Source organism: Amia ocellicauda, chromosome 17, assembly GCF_036373705.1.
Source record: "Amia ocellicauda isolate fAmiCal2 chromosome 17, fAmiCal2.hap1, whole genome shotgun sequence".
Classification (NCBI taxonomy): domain Eukaryota; kingdom Metazoa; phylum Chordata; class Actinopteri; order Amiiformes; family Amiidae; genus Amia; species Amia ocellicauda.
In genome coordinates this window covers 11,901,442-11,928,829 of record NC_089866.1, presented here as the reverse complement: position 1 = coordinate 11,928,829, position 27,388 = coordinate 11,901,442, and the positions used below count along the sequence as shown (strand labels likewise).

General features: G+C 42.2%; 1 protein-coding gene across 1 annotated transcript in view; it reads right to left on the bottom strand.

Annotated features, from left to right (window-relative positions):
• The window catches only part of LOC136713189 (protein kinase C beta type), a 139,953-nt gene that overhangs the window by 75,039 nt on the left and 37,526 nt on the right, over positions 1-27,388 (bottom strand). The window contains exon 3 of the mRNA XM_066690223.1: positions 3,654-3,736. Coding sequence (XP_066546320.1) covers positions 3,654-3,736 — 83 coding nt within the window. The remainder of the gene's footprint in view (positions 1-3,653; positions 3,737-27,388) is intronic.

The window sequence follows — 27,388 nt, the reverse complement described above, 5'->3', positions numbered from 1 at the left end:
GAGATAAGACTGCTTAATCCTGGACTGAGGTCATATGGGCCTAGCAAATAGACGTGAGGCATCGTCTGTTTTTTTGTAATTGGCGTGCCCTGACAGAGCAATAGCAGGTCAGGGGAGACGGGGGCGGAGTCACTGAGACTAAAAGGACATTGCTTGTGAAAGTGGCCACTTCATAAACCTAATGCACTCTGAGCACTATGCTGGACGTCCCTAAGTTTGTTTCTCTTCTCTTCGCATTCAAGCCCCCCACCCACCCACCCCTATCTCCACCATTTCATATCTCATAGCTCCTATTCCACATCTCTCCCTATCCCTCAGCCCCTGGAGAGTGCAATTCACCCAGACCACAGTGAGGACAAACTAAAGAACTTTGTATATATTGCAAATTTCCCATTTCAGTCAGGGTCAGCGAATCTGCATTTAAAATAGATGATCTGGAACATTAAATCAGAATTAACTGCAAATTATTCATGTTACTCTGCTATTTTATGTCAAAAATACAAACCATTACAATTCCAAATAATTTGTGATAAACTGGGGAATTTGTTTTAAAGACATCAGGGCTGAGAGTCGGGTCCCTAGCAGTACAGGACTAGGGGACTATACCTCTCCACAATTACATTCAGATGGTGATTCACTCCCCCTAATCCGCACCCCCACCCCCCTCTCGTTACGGCAGCCTGGCAGACCTCTCTCTCCAGTGGACGCAATCCACTCATTTTCTCCCGGATAGATAGCTTGAGCATCTGCAGGAGAGGCCTCCCTCCTTCATTAGAGTGGATGAGAAAGCCCTTCAGCAGACCTTGACTGGAGTCGGTGGGGGGGGGTTGGGATAGTGCTTGGATGCACCTCATAGATGCAGCGTGTTGGCCAATCGTGGGGCTCCGTAGCGTACCACCTTTCTACGGCCTAAAGTGGGAGGGGCCAAATTAGTGGCACTCCGTCGCAGGTCGGGCCGCAGTCAAAGGTCAGCATGGGGCTGGAACCCAGGGTCATATTTGAACTGCCTCACACATCAGCGAGAGGGGAAGCTGCCAGGGATTTATGACCAGACTGACAAGGCTACCATGCAAAGGGCAGAAGAAACTCTGCACCTGACTGCTGGGAAAAGAAGGCCATCTAAAATTGTGGTCCCACGCCTTGACAGAAAGAGAGAGACAAGGAGAGAGACGAGAGAGAGACAAGAGAGACAGACACACAGGCAGAGAGAGAGAGAGAGAGAGAGAGAGAGAGAGAGAGAGAGAGAGAGAGAGAGAGAGAGCGAGCGAGCAAGGGGAATGGCTTTCCATTATCTGCGAGCCGGGTTTCCTGACAAGAGACTCTAGCCCCAGAGGAGCCCAATTCTATTAGCTAGAACTGATTACACATAATCACCTCCTGCAGCCACACTGGGACTTTCCGGGTAATAGAAAATGTGGGATTGGTTTTGGTGTCAATGTACTTAGCCTGCCTCAAGGGAGGAGTCAAGAGGTGGAGAAATGACCCAACAAAAGGTTAGTGTCAGTCTCCTAAGATAAGTTGGGAGTGCAAAGGATGCTCATTTCTGACTAACATGACTACTCTACTGTTGGGTGCATCGTGGAAACTGCACAAATTCAGTCAATAGTGTACAAACTAAACAGGATGTCTATCTGCACTCTTTTTTTTTTCCACATTCTACTACACACTGCATTGCAATCCAAGTAGTTTTTGCCGTGGCTGGCTTATCGTGTGCAGTATTTTCAGATCGTTGCACATCCCACTGCATTATTAGATGCTTTCTGTCAAATCACAATATCACACTGTGATGCCTGTGTGAATGTCAGTCGCCCCGGAGAGAGAGTTCAGTTAAAGGAATGATATCAGGACTGATGATAATGCCGATAAAAATAATAAACTTGAGATTATATGTATAAACACCACTGGGAGATATGAGAAAAAAAAAAAAAAAAAAAATCGATCATTCTTATCAGATTTGCACAGCTCCCCCCCAGCTCCCATGTTATCCCCACACACAACCATGAGAGGAGGAGAAGATGACATTAGAAGTGGCAGCTATTTAAAGGGCGATGACATTTTAAAACAAAGCCATATAAAGACAATGAAAAACATTTTGTTTAGAGAGGCACACCATGTGTGGAAAGGTGAAGCAGCGATGTGTTCTCTCCCTGGCAAGGGTTGGCATTTGGTGCCCCTGGAAAAAGTGGCAGCCAGACATAGGCTTTGCTGGTTTGCAGAGTGGGGGCAGATACATTTTAGGCTTGGATGAAAGTCAAGATTCACAGGGATGTGGAAAGAGACTGGGAGGGAGGGAGGGTGAGAAATGTGCTTTTGTTAAAGTTCATTTTGTAAATAAATATACCTAGACCAAATGGGCTAGAGGATTTAAAGCAATCCTTCCTCTAATGGCTGCAAACAGATCAGGTACATTTGACTTTGTTGATGTCAATAATGGACAGGCCCAAAGTCAAGAAAAAGAAAAGCAGATGACGCCTAGGAAAACATCCCTAATCCACTGCCCATCCCTGATCCCCTGTACAGATCACAATTTAATCTGTCATTAATGCAGCTGAACAGTAAGGACTGATGCACTTTGCAAGTGGGACCAGGGTAAAATTGAGGACTTTAATTTCGTTACTTTACTGAAGATAAATTTGAGTTTCCCTTTATTTGAACTATTTGACTGCTTAAACAGTTTCATGTTTTTAAGCCACTGAAAAGATGGATGAGCTTCAGAAATTGGCACCCAAGCTGGGCTTCTGAACTCCCCTCACTTAGGTCAATTATTTAATATAATTATTAGTTGGAAGCGGTTGGGCCCATGCAAAACAAAGCATTCCAATTACGGGATTCCGACACCCGTCAAACACCACACATTGGTTTACATAATGAGTTTTTAAGAGAGTGATCGCAGAACAAGCAATTAAACAAATTGAGGACAGAGTGACTAGAGTGCCTGTTGCATCATTTCTTGGCATCTCCACCTACAATGGGGAAATGGATTAAGAACAAAACGGTTCTATTAAGGCCTCCGTTATCTTAAATAATTCATAAGAATGATAACAAGAATAATTTGTCATGTAGCAGATGCTTTATGCAAAAGGCTGCACAGAGACTAGGTGGGAGGGTAAACTAGGAACTGCTGCGGCAGAGTCTCTGACAGAATCTTTTTTTTTTTTTTACACAATGAACAACAACGGCAGGTTAAGTAACTCGCTCAGGGTCCCACACTGATTCAGTGGCAGATCCTTTACGATAAGTCCTTGTCATTACCCTCTGGAGCACACAGCCTCCTCAAGGTTAAGTGCTCAGATGAAGGGAGGGTGGGAGTCACAAGGTTTTGGTAGAATCAGGGTTTGGAAAGACAGCTCCATGTAGCTGGGTGGTACAGACTCAGAAGAGGAGTTAGAGGCGATCCCACAGCAATGTAAATTTAGTCAGCTTCAGATGCGATGTTTCTCTCTCCTAGGTCTCATACACTTGAAAATGACTAGGGGCACCCAGCCAGACACACACACACACACACAGATACAAACACACCCACCTAGACACACCCAGACACACTTGACAAGCAGTGGCAGTAGACAGGACGTACACTAATAAATTAAAAGACAAAAAAACAAAAAAAACTGGTCGCAGACACGCCAGCGGATGGGAGAACGGGCTTCACTTACATCCGAGGCGGGGCCCTTATCAGCGCCGGGACAGGAGAAGGTGACGAACTCATGGCAGCGTTTGTGCACCACGAAGCAGCAGACTGCAAGGAGAGGAGGGAGAGAGAGAGAGAGATAGAGGTCAGTAAATCACTGGCAGAGAATTAGACAGCTCACTGCCCACCCGTTTGGGGACCAGCAGCAGGTTGGCCATCGTACAGCTTTAGCAGGCGGAGAAAATAAAACAACGACAAGAGAATAAAAAGTTAATTGATTAATGGAGTTCTTCCACAAACAAATGTCCCCACTGCCCTAGCTAACATTATTAGGACTGTATAAGAAGTGGCTTTTTTCCTCTGTTATTATCGTTTACGGATCCGATTTTACGTACGAGTTGCAGGCTTTGTAAATAGTTATATATGCGCTGCTTACGGCCTACATTAACAATTGTTCAAACGCACAAAGAAAAAAAACAAAAGAAAAACAACTGAAGATAATATATATTGATCATAATGAAAGAAGAAAGATATCCACCAATCATCCCACCATTGCGATGTGACTGAACTGTATTTTCTTCATCTCCTGCACCCTAACAAAAAGATTTCATGTTATTTATGTACTTCTCTAAATCAGGGCTAGCTATTACATGATCTCTTCTGTTTACAGCTTTCGGTTTTCTCCAGATCTATCCTTTGCATGCAAAAAAAGTTATCTTTTCTTTCATAAAAGCACGTCTGTCCTGGTCCTGGAAGCTACAATCGAGCAGGTTTAAGATCTCACCTTTCAGCTTCAATATTTGCAGAAGTTAAACATTTTTTAAATTTATTTTCATTTTTTAATTTAGGAAAGGAGCAAACTAGCATTGGACCGGCAAGTTCCTGGTTTCATTCTAGATCTCTACATCACAATTACTTTGCTTAGGTAGACAACATTATATTGATCCACCGATAATTTAAATATGGGCTATAAAACCGGATGGATTGGTGCTCTCCCTCCCTGCGCTATAGCAGGGTTCTCCAGCCCAGAGAGAGAGAAGGGCCTCTGGATTTAACTGCAACTGTTGATGGCATACTAGAACCAATTATCACATAGTTCATATGATTGTGATCTTACTGCACTTGAACCTATTCATCTATGAATGCCACGAGCACATGAGCGCACATGAGCGCACACACGCGCACACACGCGCACACACGCGCACACACGCGCACACACGCGCACACACGCGCACACACGCGCACACACACACACACACACACACACAGTCTGAAAACATGGGAACAAATGGTTTTGGCAAAACACAAACCGAACAATGAGATACGGAAGTTATATATTGAAATTAAAGAATGTGGTTTTAAGCAGCACAATTTTTAAACACCCCCTCCCCCACTGCAGTGCAGCACGCTGGGGTATGATACAAGAGCTTCAAACAGTCCAGCTGCACTACCCAAAAAGAAAACAAATCCTACACACCACACATTATGCAAAGCCATTGCGGGCATACAGCAAAACAATACCCAACTGTCCTCTTCCACCCTGACAGAACAGAACATGAAATTAGGAACAAAACAAAACAACCACAACTACAACAGTAGTAAAAAGCGATAGAAGGATGAAGGATACACTCTGATGGTCTCAAATGCTTATTTAAATTCTTATTGAAGGATTGAAGAGTGATTAAAAAAACAAAATCACTGCTGAAGTGGCCCACAATGGAATCGGCTGGGATCTGTTCTTTGTCACACCGGCGGGAATGTGCAATCGCCGACTCCAAAACAGTTTACCCGTTTAGGAAAGGGTGTTCAGGACTGCCTGCCACAGATTACCCTTGATTGAAACCTTTGCTCTTAAAAGGGTTTGCAACTGGCATGGTGTACCAAAGAATATCATGATTAGCAATACTGTACCAAAGGGCTGCTTTTGGAGCCTGGTCTAAGTCAGAGGACCTGAATGTGTGGATTTTAAGCAGGTGGGCCCATGCAGAACTAACAGTGCAGAGCGTTTGGTACAGTTGTATTCCCCTGGGTGTCTCTGTATAATTAAAAGTGAACATATTAAAGAGTTGTTTAGACAGATAGAGAAACAACTATGTACTAAACAAGAGGAGGGCAGACTCAACGCAGCTGTATGCTTCTTTCTTAGCAACTCAAATCCCTAAAGCTGGGGGATAAAAATGGCTGAATACAAGGCATTGATTGGTCACAGTATTTAAGCTCTAAGACAGAAAGAAAAAACAAAGTCCTGGATGCAGATTTGATGATCTTACCCAACCTGCAGAGGTGTGTGTATGCATTGCTTCCTGGCTGAATCAAAGTAGATGCAACCCTTGCGGCCTAGCCGACAGGTACAAAAGCTACGCCCACGCACTGCCACCTACACAAAACAATGGACACTAAGGCACACAGCGGCAGCAGCTTCCTGGTACACACAGTGTTTCGAGCAGGACTGCAGTTTATCTATACTGTGGGCAACAAACATTCCTCCCCCACATCAATTTACCTATCTATCAATCTATAGAGTGCGGTGCCGTGAAACCCCAGTACGGCAACCACAATATAAATCAATCAATCTATCTACAAATCAATGTATATATCTAGCTATCAATCTATATATCTAATCAGGGCTTGGATTTGGTAGCTATAATGTCTTTTTAAGTTTGTATTTATTTTATTTCTTCAATTTCATTGTAGAGTCACCTGGGAACAAGTGGGGAAATAGGAAAGACTCGTTTCTTGGTTTGTGCTGGTATGTATCATAGAATCCAATCTACCCACACTTCTCAAGGGATGAGCCAGAATCAAAATGTGGGGGTATGGAAGGGGGAGTGTTGTTGGGGAGAGGGGAGGTTATTGGAGGTCATGGACTGATAGCACAATACAAGGCAATTCATTTTCTAAACTGAAAGCACATTTATCTCCTCTTCAGGTGTCTGGATTGAGCAGCTATCTGTTTTTTCTACATACCTCTACAATCTTACAGTCACCTTGATAATAAAAAGTTAATCCTTTACCAAGAGCTTCCACAAATAGGTTGATATGATCTACCGTATAGTTCCTCAAATGAATATGAAAATTTCCCGGCACATTATCATAAGTCTTAGCAAATACCCTGTGTATTAAATCTCTAATTGCATTGATCCTTCTTGCTTTGTAATTTTTTTTAAATCCCCAAATTCATGATTATAAGGCCTAAAATTTAGTTCTTCCCACAAAGAAAATCACTACATTCTTCCCCCACATTTCCACACAGTAGCAGAGGGGTGCTGGGTAGATACTGAGAGTCAAACATCTGGAAATCATACGGAAATCCTACCCCAAAGGCACGAGTTAACCTCGTTGAAAAATTACACAAATAAAATGGTTGGCAGCAAAATGGTAGCTAGAAATCTATAATTTGATTCAAAATAGTTTATTCCAATAGATTTTTTGTTGTTGTTGTATTCCCAAGATTTCTGTGTGTTCTAATCTTCAGTTGCAGTCAATCTGTAAACATTATGACTCCGAATCCCAGTGTATTCTTTCACTAGTCTCAGAGATGTCCACCTAAGGGTTTATTTTGCAATATGTATTAAAGCATAGCATTGGCCTGCACTCGCTGGGCTCTGAGGTGGAGGGAATTTGAAGAGCTGCTAGAAGATCCCTGCATCTCATCAGCAGAGTAGAGCTGACAGGTATCCATTACTAGCCTGCCAGCCCGAGGTCAAACACAGAGGAATTTCTACTGTTTCTGCCTGGGCTTGCTGCACATGCTTATCAGGACCCTCCTAACATCTGCAGAGACCACAACGAGCTAGTTTTATAGACTCCAAACCAGCCACAGTAGCTCAGAATCATTTAACAGAAGGTGAATAAATGAATAAATAAAATGGAGGCTTGTTCCCAGCTTTTCTAACGTCGGTTGGCTGAGAAGGAGGTAGTCACCTACTTTTTCTCAGAATTCAGTTTTCCGAAGACCGCAACTTGTATTTGACCAATAGGTATGAGCATGCTTTGCTAGACTCCAGAGGAAGACCCCCACCCTGCTACACTTGATTTGATGTGCAAGTTTTTTTTTAGTTTTTTCCATCACCCATCAATCCACAGACTCCCCCTCTCCAGGCCTCGTGAAGCCTCTCCTCACCGCCAGCTCGGCCCAAAGCACACTGCTTCATCAAAATCTGCATTCTCGTTTTCATCAGGGAGAAATCCATTCAAGAATTAAGTATGCTGCTCACAGTAACAGGCTTTTACAGCCCACTCATTTCCAACTAGTGTACAGGGAAATGATCACACAGCCAATGGCCAAAGTAACCTAGGTTCAAGTAAATGCTGGGAACATGTAGGAATGAAATAATTTGTTATTGTGCAGATTGGACTGGCTTGCTCGGTAATAATCGTCTGTAAATCTCCTCTGTCAATGATTAGGACATCATAATCAAGTGTCTATAGTGACAAGGGAGATATGCCTATAAATAGAATAACTTAGTGTATTATATACAGGAAACATTTAGAAGTGGTATTTTTAGTTAGGCCTTCATTTAATACAAACATTTGCGAGTCATCAAATGTTTTATTCCAAAGTACTGTCAACCGTGTTTTTCTACAAAACGAATTAAATGGTTGAAATACACCTTTTTCCTTCAGAGAATTATATACTATGGTCGGTTTAATGGAGTGTTCATTTCCCTTTCAACTGGAACCCATCAAAATGAGAGACATATGAAAATCTGGAACCAGACAGCAGTTTATGGGCTGGGAAATTAACTGCTGGTTCTTTGAAATCAGAAAAAAGAAAGAGTAGAAGAGCCGTTTACTGTAAGTCACCATAACCCAAAGGAACAAGATAAGCAATAGGTACTTGATCTTGATGGTTAAGTATATTATCTGATAAAAAAATAAAAAAAAACACAGGGGAAAATAGAGAGCAAAGTACAGCACTTTCAAAAGATACAGCGCAAATGTTAGCACTGCATCAGCAACTGCCTGTTTTAATGTAATATGTTAGTTGAAAACTTTCAATGAGCCTATCAAATAGAGCTTGTGTTTAAATGGTTTAATTAATGCGTAGCCTGGACATTAATTCTACTGCAGGCTAAGCCAAAGCCCTTGCTTGGCAACATCGAGTTTGGGAGACACAACGGGAGAAGCTGCCTGGAGCTTCCCAGGAATCAGAGCAGAGATTTCATTAGTAATGATAAAAGAAAAGAAAAGAAAAAAAAAAACACAAAATGTCAGAAAGTGGACAGTCTCCTTCAGAAGTGGTTACATGAAACATGCCTGTGGGCTGTTAACAGGCTTTTTTCAATATCACGCCGATTCCTCGCTGGCGAAACTGCTGAGCACACGGCTCACATGTGTGGATACTGTGACCGATGGCCAGATCACTTGTTGGTTCCCGGAGCACAGGGAGTGTCTGCTTTGAGGGGTCTGTGGTCTTTTGAAGTACAGATCACTTGCTGGGAGTTTAAGTGGACACTGATTTATCATCCCTTTTTACCTTGAGAAACAAACTGAGAAGGAAGGAAGGAATGAAGGAAGTTCAATTCCTCACATGAAACTGTCTGGTTGTGTGCTCCTGGGTAGTTCAGCCAGTCAAGGTCTATTTTTACACTGATGGCGCAACTCTGGAGTCCAGAGATTTGAGGTTAGTCAAGAAGAAATAAGAAAGAAAAGAAAAATACGAAAGGGTTACTGTAAAGCGAGTTTCTAAACCTTCCTGAGCGTTTCTTTAGGAGACCTCACGCTGAGTCTCGGTCTTAAGTGGTGCCGCGGTGGGAGGTATAATTGCAGAGTCTATGTTGGCATCTGCTTATCATGAATACAGAAGAGGTTGTCCCTGGGTTGCTTTGCGCATCGGTCTCGGGGTAAACCTGGGCCACCGTCAGATTGAAACCGGCGTCGTTTAAAAGGTCACTATTGGAGAAAGACTCGCATTGCAACCAGACTGCGCTCGCGGGAGGCAGATTTCACCATTCATTATTAATGGGGGCCATTAAATATGAATGCGGTTAACACCTCGCGGGCTTCAGTGGAGCGCTGTTGGGGCCTTCAGGAACACAGGGCTGGGACAAAACACAGGAGGGAAGGCCCCGGCAGGACCCTGTATTACCAGCTCAGAAGTCAAGTCTCTGTTCTGCTATCACTCTGAGGCCTGATGGTGAAATTCAGTATCAATTACACTAGGGCTTTATCAGTGAGTGTAACTGCCTGGCAAACAGTGCCATGCAAACAGAGTATTCCAAACCTTATGGCAGCATATTTATTGGGGAGAAAGTCACAATCTTGGGGGGTGGGGGATGAGGGTTTTGGGTGGGGGTTTGTTACACTTCTGTAGAAAAGAAGAGTTGATTTACATTACAGTTTTCTTGTCCACAATAAGTCTTTTACAATATATGCTTCATGTGCCTTGAAATCACAAACCAGTTGTATATGACCTTGTGCCCAGAAAGAATCATGTGGAAAGGTACTGTAAGCAAATTATTTAAGGGCATCCATTACAAGAAATAACGAATCTGTGCACTTGTTTGCTCATGTATAAGTTTGACCTGTGCAATTATTACAACTAACTGTAAAACCCCAATAGTTCAGCACAGCTCTCCCACAGATGCTGGCTGCTCCAGTCCGGAGGCAAGCTACCTTCAAACTCTACAATTAATTACAATTTATAAGTCAAAATGTTTATTCCACTTATTGTATTTGCTGGTTTGTACAGTCTATTCTCCAGATTATACCCATAAAAAATAACTAACGCCATATATGAAGAAGAGAAAAAACGTACAATATTGTTTCCATGAAGTATACAAGTCGTTCTCTTCTTGTCCAAGATGGTGCCGCACTACACTGGGTATAAAACTTTACTTTCGAGCATCTTTATATAGGATACTAAAATAAAGCATGTGAATAATTCAGTGTGAGGAGTACTGTGTGGTGACAACTTGCTAAGGACTGATTTAGCTTGCTTTATTTGTGCACATAATTAGCTTAGCGAACAGAGCAGTCAACACTTCACTTTTGTGTGCTGTTACTCAGTGCTTCTGTTCATTTACCACCATTCAGTGCATGAGGAACAGTTCAAGCACAGAAAGATGAGTAATCCAGTGAAGAACCACACAATCTCATCCTGTCTGTCTTTAGGTTATTTCTGGGGGGGCTCCCAAACTTTTTTGTAGTGCTTCATGGCACAAGGCCCAGCGCAGTTGCAGAGAAGGGAAGACTACTTAATACCTGGGGTAAAGTTACGCAGCCATTAAAAATAGGCCAATTACATCACCATCGACAAAGCAAATGGAAGTGATACTGTGAGTGCACGCTACAATTACAATGTTTACTGTGCTCTCCAGCCAAGTCTGCCTAAACACTCAGAGCCTGTTAAAAAAACTGGGGACCGGCAGATTACGCACACTGTGCACTGGGGAAACAATGTCTCGCATCACTTCATTATATACAAAACAAACAAACAGAAAAGAACATGAATTACTGAAAAAATAAATAAGAAGACAGGAAAGACAATCAACTGGAGCCCTTCAATGGGAGTCTATTGTTCATCTCACAAAAACGTCTTTGAAACCATTGACTTGAGGACACAAAGGGACGTGTCAGAAGCTGTGGAGTGAAGGATGACTCGGGCTTCAGCAGAAGTGGAAAGACAACGGATGCCAACTGGAGCCGAGGAAAAACTGCTGAATGAGGTTAATTGGAAAGAAAGTTATTTGAAATGTGAAAAAGGAAGCTTCTAATTCCTCTAGTCAGTCTTAATGGGCCTGCGAATGAATCTGCATAACCTTGGATCTTCCCAAGAAAGGGAGGAATAATAAATCTGTTCAAAATGAGTTACAAAGAGTGTTTTTCCAGACCACATTTGTTTCTGCAGTACAACAGACGTCGAGTAACACTCAACCACCCCCTAGTTGCTGCTCTCTGAATGCTGATCCGACTCTTGTCTACTAATCCTTACTCAGTAGGCATCAACCCTGGTCCTGTAAAGCACCCATCCTTCAAGCTCTATAGTAGTCTTCGCTCTGTGGCTAATGAGCATGTTAATCTTGACAAGTTAAGTCAAAATTGGCTGCATCTGTGTAGATGAGAGCTTGGTCAGAATGACAATCGGAAGACCTACAGAGAGATACAGTAGGGAGTATTTTATATTAATGTGGGACTGCTTCGCAAAAGAGAGGGAGAGTCTGGCAGTCCATGACTCAGAAGTGTGTAGTGGGGTGAGGTGTGGCTCTCACTTTGCCTTTGGGGTCTAAATTAAGTTAAGAAGGAGAATGTGTGAATACAGTTCTAACTAACACAGTGCAGGCTCATCCTCATGCACAACTTCTATTAATGCCACAGTTGCATCAGGCAATACGGAGTGGGAATACCCCAGGGAACCCCTGTAAAACAGTTTGGAGATCAAAGAAAGGAGATTAAAACCAAGCATTTTGTTGCCGGCATGGTCTGTGTGAATGGAGCAGGAAAATGATTGCCGGCAAATTCAGTGTCAAGTCCTTGCGTGTGGACGCAGTTCGTCAGCTAACTGCCGTAACCAATCAGAATAGGGATGCATTTTAAGGTTAAAAGGTTAAGCCACCTTTGACCAAGAACTTGTGACCATAACTAGAAATGGATCAGGTCGTTAGAAATGGCAGAGGTTGAAAATAATATAGTGGCAGCAATCCTGAGTGTTATTGATGAACCAACAGGTTGACGTATGTAATGCTAACAAGTGTCACACATATGGCAGATGTAATATACCAATAAAAAAACACAAACATACAGCCTGATGAACTGCTCATAGCGCAAATACACACTTAGATTGACATATCGTTTGCCTTTCCCTCCTGACTAGTTCTTGGTAGTCCAAACTGAACCGGCCATTGCCGGCAAATATTGGCGGCAATTTTCAGGCATTTCAGTGTGAATGGGGCTTAAGATTATTGCTCTTGGCAGGGTGTGGTGTCATTTATACCACTTGAGAGCAAACAAATCCATTCAGACTAAAACTTTATAATGAAGTGCAACAGAATTATTACATGAGAAGCATGCAAGTCCTTTACTAGGAGAATGTGTATTGCATTTATAAACAGCAGGGTTGCTACACTGTACTGAAAGATTTATCATTTTGTGTTGCAGCACAAGGGTTGAGTAGTAAGTTCAGGTCTTTGTGGGTCTGTTGCAGAGGGTGTGACAGTGTGTGGGTTGATATCATTATTATTATTGTGGCTGGTATTATTCCTATCCCAGAATACAATTAGCTCTAGGTCAATAGAGCGTGCAAGCTATGAAATTGGAAAGCTTCAAAAACGAGCAGAGTTCTTGCTAAAATTCATAGCCTACTCTAGTACTCTGTAAAGGGGAATAATAATAATAATAATAATAATAATAATAATAATAAAAGAGGCTGATGTATTTTCTTTTTTTTTTTCTTTTCCAAAAAAAGAGTTTGTGTCTGACATTGACAGAACCGATGTGACAGAGTACCCATGATGCAATAGGGTGGTTGTGCATCTACTAACTGTCAGAAATAGAATAAAGGGTCTGCCGTCTGCAGTTTGTCTTTTTAATATATATATTTATTCCCCCCAAAAAAGATCTATAGAGGGATTGCTTGCACTCCAGAACTGTCAGAAAGATAGAGCGATCAGACTATTCCTTCTGCTGTGCGTCTGAGCCCAGACTAGAGGATACAGAGGTTAAGGAACTTTGGAAGGGCAACCCTGGTTTGCCAGCAAACTCAGAGCAGATGAAGTTTTATTTTTCTTTGGTACTCGTACGCCCTTTAGGATGCTAACCTAGAGAGAAGATACAAAGGTGTGCTGATGATATTTGCTGGACCCCAGCCAATGGGTTAAATGCATTAGGAAGCAGTCGTGAAAGGTTGCCACAGTTTGTTTCTAGTACTGTAAGCCTTCAATAGGTGCATCTCCCACATAGCCAACTACCCCCCCACAGACACACACATATTTAATATGAAGTCCTGCTGTTTTGCCTTCCAGCTGTGCCTTTTCCTCTTCACAGAGCAATATGCCCTTTAAACACTGATAAGAGACAGATGGGGGTGGGGGGTGGGGGGGATAAAAGAAACCAACACAAAAAAATCAAATGACTGGAAATGCTAAGAGTAACATTTTGCAGGGAGGAGAGAATGCCAAAGAATTATATATATATATATATATATATATATATATATATATATATATATATATATATATATATATATTAGTGTGGCTCTGCACTTGCCTGGGTTGCAGAGAGAAGTCATTTCTGAACTGCTCTGGCGATCTCAACAGTGCCGTTCGAAGCACACAGCCAGGCACTGTGCTGATCATTGCTTGCGAAGGACAGACCAAACCTGTACTTTCAGATCTCTGACCTAGGAGATCTAAGAATGTCACCCTAGGTCTAAACATTGGGAAAATCCCTCTAGGCAGACGCACCCTATTATTAACCATATTTCCTATCCCCCACCTTTAGACAAGGGGCCGACCTTGGCCCAGGATTCATCAGCAGCCTCTCAGCTTCTTTCATTACCAGAGCACCCTCTCCCTGGCTCCATGTCAATATTCCCCAAGCACTCGGGCCACTTACTCTATTAACTGCGGTCACAGAAATTTAGCAAATCTCTCAACTCACTCTCTCCTGCACTCACACGAAACCGATGCCATGCCAATACCCCTTACCTCCAGTAGACAATAAGGAACGAAAAGAGAATCGATACTTTTTCCTTTTTCTATTGCTGATTTTCAAAGACTAAAACTAAAATAAATTAATCCAAATTAAAAGCAGGCTCTGTGAAGTTCTTGCAGGTTGGAGTCACTGACATGCACAGTGAGCAAAATCTGCAAGGTCCTTGCAATGCAGTTCACAACCCAGAACACAATTATTACAAATGCCAGACACTGAACTCACTCAGATAACAGCCCAGTCTGGTTTATGAGTAGGCCACACCTCTCTTGCTGCAATCAGGTTTCACGGCGTTTACTAATGCACATTTTCCAAATTTAGTGACAAATTCATGGACTCCAAGTCTCCAAGAAATGTTTATGGTCAATACTCGGTCAACGATAGCTTCTCAGCGTGTTCAAAACGGGCCAATTTAAGAAATATTATTGACTGAATTCTCTCATTTCGGTTGACAACTACAGTGAAAATAATGCACATGGAAAAACTAGTGCTGATGTAACAGTGCTCAGAGTGTATAAAAAAAGATGGTTACAGTGAAATGAGAGTGTTCATACAAAAAAAATGTTTATTGTAGCTCTGTTGGGGCTGTGCGGATCAGGCACCAGGGATGTGCCCGAGACGACGGTTCAGCAGTGGTCCAACCGCACAAGCTATAGTAAGCCGTCTCATCTTCATCTCTGCCACCAATTGATTTTCCTTTTGAACTTGTGAAATGCCACTGCAACCCCCCCCCTCCCATCCCTTCACCTCCCTCCACAGCCCCTCCAGCTTCCGGTTTCCATAGTAACACACAAAAGCCCATTTCTGGATTCGTTATGCAAAATCGAAGAGGAAGGAAGAGACAGCCCCCAAGACTCTTACATAAGTATGTATGTGTGTATATTATATACACACACACACAAACATCATATATCCATTTTACATACTAGTTGAAAACATAGATTTAGGGCACTGATTTTTGTTTTTGGACGCCGCTGCAGGTATTAAATAATACATGTATTTTCTCTCTTCCTGAGAAATCGCTAACTTTCAATCAGAAGATGCAGAGGAGCCGAGCAAAATGTATCAATTTGTTTATAGTACCCAAGCATTAGTGTGGTCTTGGCCTAGAAAGGTTTAAATCTCTTGGTAATAATTCGTTCAGAGTTTTGTGGCTTTTAACCTGCAGTATAGTCAAGTTCCCTGGAATTTTTCATATGAGATGGAGTTCTCTTGGATGTGTTCAGTTAATTCACTAGTATATGAGTATTATATAATTACTCTCCTACATTTATAAGTATCATCAACAACAACACTACTACTTGGAAATACCCTCTGCCTTTTGCACTGGATGCACATTTTCAAATACCCCTTCAATGTAGCTCTAGGCAGAGCAGTCGGTTCAGAAAGCCACATTAAAACCTGGCCCTGCAGAAGCAATACAGCACAGCACTGCAGACCCCAGCAGTCAGAGGTACAGTGACAGCTCGGTCGCCTTTGAGAGTGTTCCCTGCACTTACTGACACTGTCTAGAAAGGGAAGCAGGGAGGGAGCTAAGCTTGCAAACAGCCTCTTTTCTCTGTTCTCTCTTCTCTCGTCTATTTTTAAGATTGCGTGGATCCAAAACAAGGGAACTACACAGCAAAGACTGCAATGGAAAAAACAAAGGGAAAGAGATAATGCTGCCGTGGAGTTCTCGCTAATGAAAAGAAACAATAAATAAACAAGGAACTACTGCTGGCATGCCATTGATAGGAGAAATCTAAGTGAATCCCGCGCTCTCTTGTAGCACACACCATCAGTCTTCAAGGTTTTTAGCTTGGTTTCTTCGTTTTCCGTCGTCTGGAGCGAATGCACTTGTAACGCTGTCGTCCCGGGGGCGGGGTCAGTGCTGCAAGCGTTGAGGCTCCGTTACGATGGATGGCAAGCACAAACACACACAGGCATGCTCTCTCAAGAGGGGGTGGGGGGGTTGAGGTAAAGTCCCATGTAAGCCCCATGTGCTGCCATCCATACTGCACATTCCTGCACGTCCAGAAAACAGAAGGTACGGTAAAATAGAGACGAGAAAATTTGCCTCCCACAGGCTGAGACATGTATATACTCTGCATAGGGGACAACTGTCAGGAAAATATGACGTGGGATGGGATGAGACAGGAAGCAGGTGGGGGGGGGGGGATAATGGGAGATTGAATGGGGGCTATTTACCTGTGTTTACTGTGCCCGTCATTTAGTGCGTTCCAGCTGTCATTTAATATTCGAGTGCTTTGGCAAAAACAACTAATCACGTCCTGCCCATGACAGCACTTTTGAATTTGATTACGAAGAGTGGAGAGGAGAGGGAGAGAGAGCGAGTGAGTGAAAGAGACAGAGAGGGGGGGAAAGGAGGAGCACAAGAGGGGTCATGAGAGAGCAGAGGATAAGGGAAGGTCACAAATTAGAGGAAACCATGATGTCCATCTCACTCCATTTAGTTGCTATAAATCAAATCAATCCCAACCTCTCATCCGGGGAGATGAGAGTGGGAAAGCAATACAGTAAAACAGACAAATCATGGAAAGTCAGAGAAAGAGAGACAGAGGAGATGGAGAGACAGAGAGGGCAGTATCGGATCAATCGTTGCCTGTATATACTCAGCAGTTTCTTGAGTAAGAGGCACACTGGCTTTGGCTCACATCACAGCAATTACACATTACATTCCAATCACGCATCTGTAATTAACAAACACATCCAGTGCATCAAAGTAAAGAGATCTGCATATCTAGTCAGTGAATCCTTATGCAAAGCAGAGAACTATGGCATGCCCTATATAAAATCACAATGTAAACAACTACTATCATTTTACAAACAGAATTACCTCAAGCAACATCTGAATTACACCCACAATGTGGATGTTTAGCAGGCCTGGGTTCATATCTTCTGAAGTTCCTAAACATGGGAAAGAAAATGGATGCTGACCAAAGTTCTCAACCAGTAACCGAAAATTAGTATGAAGATCCATGGAGATTAGCAGTGTAAGAGGAAAGAAGCTCCTAGAAGAGGCCTGACTGATTGTATTAATGCATTCATGTTGATATTTATTGTGTTAAGTGCTTTGGCAGAGAGAAGAAGAAAGTGCCATTAGCTTTATGCAGCCTGTCAAGATGGCTGATGGATGCGTTCCCATTAGACTCTCTCAGCGCACACAAACAGGACTCCTCATTCACACGCTCTCCTCCGTAGCCCGAGAAATCACACTCTCTCCAGATGATATTGACAGGATGCCCACTTGCCATCGCTTCACAGGTGGGGAGGATCATCCGAGGGGAGGTAACGATTAAGTGAGTGGGTGACAAAAATGCAACAAGAGAAAGTGGGGGGTTTAATGACTTTGACCTATTATCTAGAAACCACCAAAACCACAGACTGACTTTGGCAACCATATGTGGCACCAAAACATCAACAATTCCAGGATGTGAATGAGCTCCACTGCTTCCTTTGTGTGTTTTGATTATTTTATTTATGAATGATTTTATTATTTTCATCAGGTTGTCAATTTGCATTCGTGTATGTGTCATTATAGCTAGTTATCCCTTGGATTCCCCCTTCCCCTAACTGTAATGAATTATTCTGTGAGATTTTCTGACAAAGATGATGCTGGTAATACCGTTTGTAATTCCAATCTAATTATGTATACAGAAACACATCACTTCCTGTAGAAATTAATTGTGATTGCATATGAAGTATGAGCATGCTATTATAACCTAGTTGTAATGCAATCTTGTGCTCATTAAGGAAATTAAGGTTCAGCTTTCAAAGCATTTCTGATTAAAACCCAAGACGTGCAAAAAGTAACTGGTAGGCGACATTTCTTTTTCGCCGGTCTTGATGAGAATGGTGAAGTCAGAAGGCTCGTTAACATTGCATTATTTGTGTTTGAATCTCCTCCATGTCGAGTCAGAGCCCAAAAGGACGGCTGATCGACATAGATACCGAGCTGAGAGAGAAAGACGACAACCACAGTACACAGCCCTCCAAAACTTCCTGTGTGAATTCATCGGCGAAGCCCACAGAGTGCCTTGGACAGCTGCCACCAAGCTACAGAAGCGCAGAGATGCAGCCCGTCAGTAGCTGCTGTCTGTGCTCCTCCACGGCGATTTAACCGGCCAGAGACTGTAGAGGCACGGCACTTGCAGAGATGCCAACAAGGCAGACAAAGTGCATAGCGCAGATGCAAATTACTGAAACCGATCACTGATACCACACACTGCAGCTACACACGGAGGGGACACGCATACAGAACTCTGTTCACGCACAGACAAGTGTAAGATTCATGACCGCATATCACACCAACGCCCCCAGACTGCGCATACTGTACACTGCAGACACCATACCGACACACTGGCACTGTACATCCCTGACCAACACGCATGGTACAGAAGGAATTGTTCACACACAGAGACCTGTAAACTCTGTGTCATGACAAATGGTATGAACAGATACAGTACTCTCATACTGCAGGCGCACACTACTGACACACACATACTCAGATAGTAGACATGCTGTTGAGACAGATGCTCGTTAGCAAACTTGCAATGGCACTCACACCCCTAGCCACTGTACGCCCACGCTCACACAAATGAAATTAAGATAGTAACAGCAGCAATTACATTGAGCACTTTTGATTATGTTGACAAAACCAGAGAGCGGCAGCAGTTTCAAAACACTTCCTTCGAAAGGAAGAGGGCCAAGCTATTCACTTGCAGAACAAGAAAAAAGAAAAAGAAGCCTGATCAAAAACATTTGCACTGTCATTTTCATTTTTCAGGCTACAGTCAACAGACTCAAGTGGATTGGTTGATTATGTAAATGCAGGGCTATGTACATCTTCACATGGAATTCATTTTGACACACGGAATGCATAAAATAAGACACCTGGACTCCGGAAATGAAAGAAATAAAATAATAAAAACAAATCACAAAATCAAAGTTCAAACAAAATTAATTTCACTTTAAAACAGATTACATCTCAGAACCACTTGCTTCTTTTAAGTTAGGTTTACATAACCATTTATTAATTTCTTATTGCTGATGGCTGCTCAGTCTTCATTCATTGCAACTCCCATTCCACAAAGACTGCTAAAACATTGTTAAAGTTACATAATATAGAACAAAAAACAGAATACAGAAACTACATTGAAGAACAAAACAGTGATGATGATCTTATATTCCATAGTGGGTTGTGCCAACAGTGGCTACAAAGAATAAAAATTCCAACCAAATACTAGACCCCAAAGTCACAAGAAGTCTCGTCACGTGGGAGAACGAGCAGGGAATTATCGCAGCCGCAAGCTTATTGTGCCCTGGATAAGACACTGGGAACTCTTAAAGCAGACACCCTGATTAAAGAAGGAGATGCTCAGTTAAGAGAGGAAAGCCTTATTTGCAGGCAAGCCCATGCCTGCTGGAGTTCCCCTTGCCTGGAGCTAGGAGAAACTACCCGTCACCACTTGGGGAGAAAAAAAAACACACACCTATAACTGATTCTAACTGGAATGCCCTTAAAGGGATTATGCAGGAACAGAAACAAGCCTGGCCAGATATGTAAGAAACCGTAGCCTTTCCGGCCCACTGTTTTGCCAGTGCAAGACATCTCAACATACACAGGCTGCTCCAGCTACCACAATTAAACTGCATGATGGGGAAAAACGGTGACTGGGTAGGCGCTGTCATCACTACAGGCCAGATCAACCGAGTGAGGGTTCAAAATGAATACATCTACAAAAGAAAAGGCAGACAGTTCTGAAATTGAGAACGGGATCCTTGTTTATCCCACAGGGATGTAATAGAATGAAAGAAGACAAACTACCACCATATTTGGCCCTCTAGAACTTGACAATTCTGATGCCACTCGTTTCAAATAAATTGAAGGGCTCTCCTTAGGCTTAACTTTGATGGCAGGGTGGATTTTGTCAGACTGAATGCACCATAACAGCACAATACAAACCTGCAGGACACCCCCCACTGCCCCATTTACAGCACCTAGCCCTTGAGTGTGAAAGAAATCCTACCACACCCCAACAGCAGCCAGTCAACAGCCCGTTATATATTAATGCTGCTCTTTACAGCAATCTGTCGGCGCTGAAGGTTTAATGGGAATCAGCAGGTAGCAGAAAGAGAGAGAGAGCGCAAGAGAATAGTTGAAGGATTGAGGTATAAGATGATGGACAGGGGGGTTACAGAATGAAGGGATATATTATGCCCGATAGAACTACTGCACTGTATTTTCTGCTTGATTCTATTTCGCTTTAATTAGGACTTAAACAGTATTGCCTGAATTGATGCACTTCTTGAAATATGCATTATGTTTCGTGAAATGTGGATGTTTGGAGGGAACTAAGAGTTTAAGTTTGTGTCTTTTAATAAATAGAAACCATAACTATAGGAAGAGGGAGGTGGTTATGAGAGGAAGAAGGGAGGGAGAGAAACATTATCTGTTTCCATTAATGTTTTTGATGACCTTTAGTATTGAATGTGTTTTGGAACATATGCTTTCGATTTTTATTTTTATTTTTTCTTTCTGTCACAAATGGCAAAGATTGGTCCCCAACCTTAGCACCTCCCTACATTATGTTCAGAGAGGTGCATCCTTCTCTATCTCGCTCGATTTATTCTCCAATCTGTACATTTAGTCTCCAGTTCCAGAAACGCATTTACTTATGAAGGCCTTAGCGAACATAAATTTCCTCCCTCAAAGGATTGTGTTAATTGAAAACAAAAACCAATTAGCTTTCTCTTGTAAAAATTAGGGGATCCCTGGAGCTTTGTGCCCCCCATCCCTCAACACCCTCCCACCCACCTACCCTCCTTGCATCCGATTCTCTCCGGGTTCCTTACATTCCCCGACACCCAAATGTTCCCTGTCGAATGCCTCCCTGCCACGGGAGCCTGTTTGAATGGATTTACAGATTTCACTTCGCTCCTAGTGCCTGGGCCCCGTGGCGCTGGGGATTAAAAATAAAGCCCTTGACGAAGCTGTAATGAGATAATTAAAGAGAGCGAGAGGAAGTTGTGTTCCAGAGACAGATGCGGACCCCAGCAGGGTCACCAGAGAATGTTTGAAGACATGACATCAGTGGAGCTGGGAGTTTAGGACTGAGTGAATTTGAAGTCATTTTTCAGTGACCACATAAGCTTTGGGTGACATTGTGAATTCACAGGTGTGCTACCTGCCCTGACACATCGTTTAGCTTACCAAAAGTTGGAATATTCAAGAGTCTTAGATAATGTTCTTTATCCAGTTGTTTATAATTATTAAAATTGTCTGATGAGCTAAAACATTTTTTTATTTCTACTTGGGGGGGGGGGCAGAAGGCAGTCACAGGAAGGATTTAGTTTCAAACTACTGGATTTCAGTACTGATTTTGGGGGATGGGTTGTCCTTTGCAAGTTTAGCCAGTTTTACATGACTCTGTGGCTCCCTGAAGTTGACAAGGGTTATACATTTCCTTGCTGAAGACACCTTGCTGGAGGATTTGTCCCCATAGCAGTTCATGGTCTCAGACCTGGTCTTGGATTAGGCCCGGTCTCTTATGTTTTTGCTTCCAACTGAGCTCTCTGTTAATTCAATCCTTAGCTGAAATCCAATCTCAAATCATTTAACAGCTGACAATACTGATTGTCACAATACAACAATACAATTTAAAAGATCCAATTAAGCAATTACTGTTGAAGTTTACAAATATACTTTTTAGACTCCAGTAGGAACTTACACTGGGCTTATTTTTCATATTGTATGAATGTATGCACTTATTGAAATTGTGTTTTCTGGTAACCATAAGAGAATGTCTTCTAGGAAATAAATGGCAATAACAATAACAGTAACTATAGGAAGAGGGAGGTGGCAATGAGAGAAGGAAGAGAGGGAAAAAAAGGATAAAGATTATCAGTTCATTAATATTTGTAATTATCTGTAATATATATAATATTTACATAAAAACAGACTTTATAGCAGAGAATGTAGATGTACTTAGCTTGGTTTGTATCATGGTTTATTATACCCATCTATGCTTTATCACTATGTCACAATGGTTTCCAAATGGTGTTATGGTACAGGCCTGAAGCATTTACAGCCTCAACATCCACTCTTTAAGGCTACAGAAGTCTCATTCCAATTCATCAGTGATTCAGACGCAAAGAGTTCAGACACCAACATTTTCAAATGTCTGCCCCACCCTCGGTTAAGGTTGGCAAGCTCCTTATTTTCCAGGATCAAAGAATAAATCATTAAACTTCCTATGAAGCCTTGATTTGACATCAGTTCCTGTTTTGGAAGAGCCAGGCACAAGCTTTTGGTCACGGACAATGGTTTCCTAAACACAGGCTTGAAGTATGGGGAGTGAATCCCTGAAAGCAGTACAGAGTCCATCATGTTTTTCCTGTTAATTGTTTTAATGCTTTTAAATCTTCCAGAGCAGAACACGGGAAGGAGGACTGTTGCCAGGAAATGGATTGAGAAGCTGTATTCTGAATTACCACCTGGAAATGATGGATTGTGAATTGTGTTTTATATCTATAAAGACACAATCTCCTAGATCAACAGGAGAAGGGGCAATGGTGAGCAAAGGGAGATACGTTATCTTTATTGAAGTCATTTTTATTGTTGTTGTTATTGTTTGTATTAAATGCCTCCCCTGCAGTGGTGTGGGGGGGAGAGAGCCTAATGGGCTACTGTTTCCAGGAGAGGGGACAGTGCGGCAGGGGGCTTTCTGAGAGAGTCAATAGTGCTGACAGGCAACGGCCAGCCGCCTTTGTGAGACTGAAAGGCAACCTGGGTGGCAGCTGGCACCACGGCGACTCTCATTGAAGGTGTCACAAGGGCCCATTCTCTGAGCCCATTCAGCAGGACCCGGTCCTTAACACTAGCCGGCCAGATCTCTTTTCGTGCTGCTGACAGCTCCGCCTCATCAAGGTGAAGGACAAGGACGAAACAAGGAGGTCGGGGAAACGGGTTATTCTCACAGCCTATTTCAGTATGGTGTGGAAGATTACAGCACAGTAAGGTGTCGTGCCCCATAAAGCAATGCAGTATAAGACAAAATTATATAAAACTGTAGATTTCAGTGCAGGACAGTATAAGAGTATATAATACAGTGTAGTAAACTACTTATGAATTGCAGTCTTCTGCAGTGCAGCAAAATGGAGAACAATATTGTATATTCAAATACAGTACAGTTTTGTGCAGCGTAGTACAACAGGTTACATGGTACAGTGCATCAAAGCACAGGGAAGTGGATTACAGTGCAGTGCAGTAGAGTACAGTTGTCGGACAGGACTGCACCCTGCAATAGCCTGCAACAGGAAGCAGCAATATCTCTACAGATGCATGAAGCACAGAAGTAAAAGGCAAGAAATCACTGAAGCCACAGGGGATGAAAAGTCATCCTAACCCGTGTCCACATCCTGCTCATTAAGGACTGCCGTGGTGGACCAGCCTGAGAAAGAGGTACCGCCACACACAACACACACCTCTCCAAATGGACACAGACTTTTATTTAAAATTCCCCCACGTGTCAATTTTCATCCAAACACAGTTACAATGGTGACAAGCCCTGTTTTACTATACAAAAAGACAGGTTGGAGTATGTATTGCTGCACTCGCCTTGTTTAAGCACAGATGGTAGTTGGGTTTCCCTTGGGATACTCATAGTAACAACCCTCCAACTGCAACACTGAGGGAGAGCAATGGAGCCCACACTTCCAATCGCCCATCTCCTGCAGGTCTGACAAAGCAGCCATGTATATTCATATTGCTGAAATCTGGCTCAATAGATTGCAGCCTGTAGCATTATGAAATACTTAACCCACTTGACCCTGAACTCTGCTTCATACCTACTGTGTAACGGCGTGCGGTTCATTGTTTTTTTTTACAGCTTGTGGTGTACAGAGCGGGAGAGAACTGCAGAGGGCTCACTACATCACCACCACTTTCACCTTGGGCTTGAGCCAAATACAAATAAACATCGCCATATTATTTGCATTGCTTGTTGGCTCCTTCAAAAAACAACAAAAAAAGCTGAAACAAAAGACTACCACAAAACTAAATTATGTTCTTTTAGTGAGTGATTGCCCTTAACCACTGTCAAAAATGACCTAAAGAAGATGATCTTGACTAAAACAATTTAAGCCAGAAGATGATTGGGTTGCCAGACAGGAGGCGATAATGGGCAACCGGAGATGACGATGATGATGATAACAAAAATAATAATAAATCATCATGATCTTCAAGTCACGTAGCTTCAGTCATCAAGTAAAACAAATTGTCGTTTCTCATATAAGCAAACCATTTGCAGCGAGTTACCTTGTTTTCAATGAATTTGCATAAAGACTCCTATGAATTTCAAATAATAGTAAACACACAGAATGGAGAAGAGCTAGCAGCTTGAAAAAGCTATACATGAACCAGGCAGTAATAGAGGGGGAAGTCTTACTGGTTGCCCTTCAGTCAATGCCATACCCCTCTTCTCCTCTTTGTCGAGTCATCAACACACCTATTCCAGAACACCAGGCCTTCCCAGTACAGCAAGTAGCCATAGACACTCAAGAGCACAGAGGAAAGCGACTATAATGAATGTGCAGGACTGTACTATTCTATTCCTGCTGGGGCCCACTGTGAGGATGTCATCCTATTTATTTATAGTAGACAAGTGAAAGAATTAATACAACCAAAATATATGGTCCATATATTCATTGCATTTTTATTCACGCAAAACAATTTATAACTTATATAAATTGTATGATGTATACCCCTGGTTAAGCACAGATGGTAGTGGGTTTCCCATAGTACCAGCCCTCTAACCTCAATAGAGGTCAGAAACTATGCATGTGAAACGTCTAAAAATCATCTTGAACGAGTGGAAATACAAGGAGCGAAGTAGAAAATCTTGGAGTAGAAACATCCAAGGAAACAAACCTCTGGAGCATCTCAAGAAGAATTGGACTAAAACTTCCATGTTCTCCACCAAGACCATGCTGGAAATTTGGCCACCAAGTCCTTGAATCATTGAACCCTGCCTGCCTGCATACCTCTAAATCTATGTAGCTGAACACCAGTAAGCCACGCAGGTAGTACATTTATGCGTACTTGTCAAAGACATAGGGAAAAATGGCATTCACACAAACCTAGCAGTTTCTGGCCTCTGAGCTGTAAGGACAAGTAGTGTTTTACTTTCATTTTATTTACATGCTTCGTGTCTCAAGGCAAAACTGGAGTATTAGATAGACAATTGTCTCGCTTTTTATGGCAAACTATCATCAATACTCATCATCATCAATGCAATATCCTCATTGCATTTTCTCCATTTACCTTCTTAATAAATACATTTTCTATAAAACGTAAGCATCAAAGTGAATTTATGCAGATTAACCTATCAAGATATTAATAACAGGGCAAACAAGGTACATTCCAGTCTAATATTTCTAAAAAAGCAAAATAATCAATACAACCACAAAGAAAAATTATCTAAAGATAATTTGTCAGTTGAGACTTCTTGCTATAACATAAGAACATAAGAAAGTTTACAAACGAGAGGAGGCCATTCGCCCCATCGTGCTCATTTGGTGTCCGTTAATAACTAAGTGATCCAAGGATCCTATCCAGTCTATTTTTAAATGTTCCCAAATTTTCAGCTTCAACCTCAATGCTGGGGAGTTTGTTCAGATTGTGATGCCTCTCTGTGTGAAGAAGTGTCTCCTGTTTTCTCCTGTTGGGCCTTGAAGCCCAATTTCCATTTGTGTCCCTGCTGATCTGGAAAAGCTCCTCTGGTCTGATGTGGTCGAAGCCTTTCATGATTTTGAAGACTTGGATCAAGTCCCCACGTAGTCTCCTCTGTTCCAGGGTGAAAAGGTTCAGTTCCCTCAGTCTCTCAGTAGGACATTCCCTTCAGACCTGGAATAAGTCTGGTTGCTCTCCTCTGAACTGCCTCTAGAGCAGCGATATCTTTCTTGAAGTGTGGAGCCCAGAACTGTCCACAGTATCCAGATGAGCTCTAACTAGTGCATTGTACAGTCTGAACATTACTGCCCTTGTTCTCAATTCTACACTTCTGACAATATACCCTAGCATTTTGTTTGCCTTTTTTATTGCTTCCCCACATTGTTTGGATGGAGAAAGTGAGGAGTCCACATAGACTCCTAGGTCTTTCTCATGCGTTACTTCATCTAGTTCTATTCCTCCCATAGTGTAATTATAGTGGACATTTTTGTTACCTGCATGTAATACCTTTCACTTGTCCACATTGAATTTCATCTGCCAGGTGTCGGCCCACAACTGAATAATATATAAGTCCCTTTGAATAACCTGTGCTGCAGAGATTGTATCTGCCGAGCCACCTATTTTAGGATCATCTGCAAATTTGACAAGTTTGCTAACTATCCCAGGGTCCAGATCATTAATATAGATTAGAAAAAGCAAAGGCCCTAGTACTGATCCCTGTGGAACTAATGTGGAACAATTAGGAAGCAACTTCTCTAATTGACACCCTGTTTCCTATACATCAACCAGTTCATAATCCATCTACTTACATTACCCTGAATGTCTACAGCTTCCAATTTGAGGATCAGTCTTTGGTGTGGAACCTTATCAAAAGCTTTTTGAAAATCTAAGTATATCATATCATATGCTTTCACATGATCTGCAGCTGCAGTTGCATGTTCAGAAAATTCTAATTTCCTGGCTTGGTTTTATTCCCTTTCTTGTGGATTTGACATTTGCTGTCTTCCAGTCAGTTGGCACATCCCCTGTTCTGTGTCATTTGGAATATTTTACTTTGCGGCCTATAAATCATTTCCCTCATTTTCCCTCAAGTACTGTTGTAAATATACCATCTGGCCCAGGTGATTTGTTTGTTTTTAATTCTGCTAGTCCCTTTAGTACCTCCTCCTCATTTATCCTGATCTCTCTTAGGGTTTGACTGGAACTGGTTGTTAACCTGTTTCATGTTATCTGTTTTTTCTTTTGTAAAAAACTCTGTGATGTAAAAACCTCTGTGAACACCATCAGCATCTTTCAACTGACACTAAGGTGATCCAAAGATTAGCTGTTCACCTAAATGGCCCCTTTCCCCAGAGTCAGACTGCTGATATTTCTTATCA